General features: G+C 44.2%; 1 protein-coding gene across 1 annotated transcript in view; it reads left to right on the top strand.

Annotated features, from left to right (window-relative positions):
• The first annotated feature begins 687 nt into the window (after positions 1-687).
• The window catches only part of slc25a1a (solute carrier family 25 member 1a), a 6,788-nt gene continuing 4,975 nt past the window's right edge, over positions 688-2,500 (top strand). Inside the window, exons 1-3 of the mRNA XM_084697899.1 lie at positions 688-1,420; positions 2,261-2,368; positions 2,471-2,500. The exon at positions 2,471-2,500 is cut by the window's right edge and continues 70 nt beyond it. Coding sequence (XP_084554025.1) covers positions 1,162-1,420; positions 2,261-2,368; positions 2,471-2,500 — 397 coding nt within the window. The 5' untranslated portion in view covers positions 688-1,161. The remainder of the gene's footprint in view (positions 1,421-2,260; positions 2,369-2,470) is intronic.

Below are 2,500 nucleotides of genomic sequence, written 5' to 3'. Positions count from 1 at the left end.
GTTGTTGTAAAACTACTTTAAATGGATATCCCATAACTGCAGGGGCTCTGTTGTCTCTTGGACAGAGTTATTGTTAGCTCAGTAGTTTGCCCAGGCTGAGCTCCATGTGTCTTCTACTGTGTCTCGTTTGTGAGTGTATTAATAGTAACGTGTGTGTCTTGCTGCATGCTCTATGTTTAACATTCAGGCTCTAGCCATGCCATTCCTCTAGTTTGACAGTGACACAAGCACACACACACACATATTACACGTAGAAATGTGCGCGTTCACACATTCACGTTCCCAGCGGCCCAAGGCATAAGCGAACTAAGAGGCTGCTTAGGGGCCCCTGTGGCTACCAGAGGGCCCCCAAGAGCAAATGAATTTACTGTTTTATGTGTTATGTTATGTTATCGGCAACGATAAGCGACGCCGAGGGCCCCCCAAATCGATTATGCTTAAGGCCCCATAAAGGCTTGGGTCAGCCCTGCACGCTGCTTCTCCCTCTCTCCCTCGCGGTCCATCGACAGTGACCCAGTTCCTTTGTAGAGGGTGGGGGCAAGAGGGGACAAGAGGGGGGGGGGGGGGGCTGTTCAGAGTGAGAGCAGTGTTGTAAGTAAAGGCATTCTCTGGCACAGAAGCAAAATACAAGGAACACACAAACCATTTATAAGTACATAAAGCAGTAATTTATTCATATTTCACATTGGTTAGGATAGAAAATCGTATGCAGCCAACCTGCTTGTGTTTGATTGTGGAGGGTAAAACCAAACCACGTTCATCAATAATATATATTATATCATAAAGCACTACCAAATTTTTATATAGCTTATCGACCATACTATTAGCTTGACTTTGACCAATCAAATATGTACATGACAGTGGCTCCAGATCACCAACACAGTCACGTCATTGGACGCCAGAGCTCGTGAATATTTATAGGTCAGAATAATGGAATAATTACCCGTGTAGGCCAATGGCGTTGTCTGTAGCCTTCTGGTGATTATAATATTCAAGAAGCTCAGCCCTGGCGAGATCCACTGTAACAACGGGAGTGTTTCGTCTGTGTTGTTGAGGTTAACTGGCTGGACTTTATTTGTCTGTCTGTGGACGATTTGGTTGAGGTAGCTATAGCTAGCTACATTTGATATATTTGTCAGCATCTGAGACCTAGTGTGACTCATGTCGTCGCTACTAAAACCGTTTTCGGTAACGGACGGACAGTGTGAGAGCAATGGTCTAAGACAAAAATGCTCCACCGTTCCTGCGCCCCACTCCCAGTCTCTTACCTGCAATCCATCCCAGCATGTTGGTACTCCAACTGTCGTTGCTGCATCTCGTTTTTCTCCGATCTACCAGTCGTACTCGGCCAGAAGGACACTGGCGGCCGCTTCAATCGGAGGGAGAAAAATCACCCATCCTGGAAAAGCCATTCTTGCAGGTGAGTTTTCTGACACATTTCCAGCCTGTCTTTCGATTCACTTTGCACAGCGTTGAACCGCATAATCTAAATCTGTCGTTGCTTTCCTAGCTAGTGGAATTGGGTTAGGAAATCATGAACGCATTCATATATACAGTACAGCTATGCGCCTATCCCAAGGCCCGCAGCTACTATAATTGCACAGGCCATTCAAAATAAACATAAAATCAAAATGGAGTAGGCCTTGTCGTTTGTATGTTTTCAGTTTTCTAGCTTTTTGTATTTTGGAATTGTAAGTTTGTTGTGTTTAAATATATTCATAAATGTGAAATTTGTTTAGCAATTCAATAAACAGTCCACACTTTTGTACATTTTCATTGGTATAGTTGTCATTATGACCTCCCACCTCAATAGAGAAGAACTTTAGACTGGTAACAACATAAAACTTGCAGCATTTTTGTTACATGATAGTTCGATCAGCTGTTTTTGTCATTTTAGGGGACCCCCCTCAAGAAGTTGCAAACTGATGAAATGACAAAGGTCAAGTCTCAAAACCAGTAGTTTTCAACCCTGGTCCAGCAGATGTTTCCCTGCTCCAAAACCGTATTCAAATGAATGGTTGTTATCGAGCTGCAAATCTTAATAACAATCATTCATTTAAATCAGGTGTGCTGGAGCAGGTAAACATCTCAAACATGCAGTACGGTTGGCCCTGGACCCAGGACCAGGGTTGAAGAGCACTGCTCTTAAACACAAGCCTGTCTAACCCCATTCTCTCTCTCTCTCTCTCTCTCTCTCTCTCTCTCTCTCTCTCTCTCTCTCTCTCTCTCTCTCTCTCTCTCACACACACACTCTATGCAGGTGGTATTGCGGGGGGTATAGAGATTTGCATCACCTTTCCTACAGAATATGTCAAGACCCAGTTACAGCTGGACGAGAGAGCTAATCCACCACGATACAGAGGCATAGGTACAAAGTATTTTGTGTGTGTGTGTGTGTTTTTACCCCATTCTGTTCAAGGTGCAATAGGAAGTCACTCAGTATGTGTGTGTGTGTGTGTGTTGTGAACAGGAGACTGTGTGAAACTGACAGTGCAGGACC

The sequence above is a fragment of the Hypomesus nipponensis genome, chromosome 5, assembly GCF_054491055.1.
Source record: "Hypomesus nipponensis isolate SF chromosome 5, ASM5449105v1, whole genome shotgun sequence".
Classification (NCBI taxonomy): domain Eukaryota; kingdom Metazoa; phylum Chordata; class Actinopteri; order Osmeriformes; family Osmeridae; genus Hypomesus; species Hypomesus nipponensis.
Note: the sequence above shows the minus strand (reverse complement) of the source record. Positions and strands in the feature narration are given on the sequence as shown.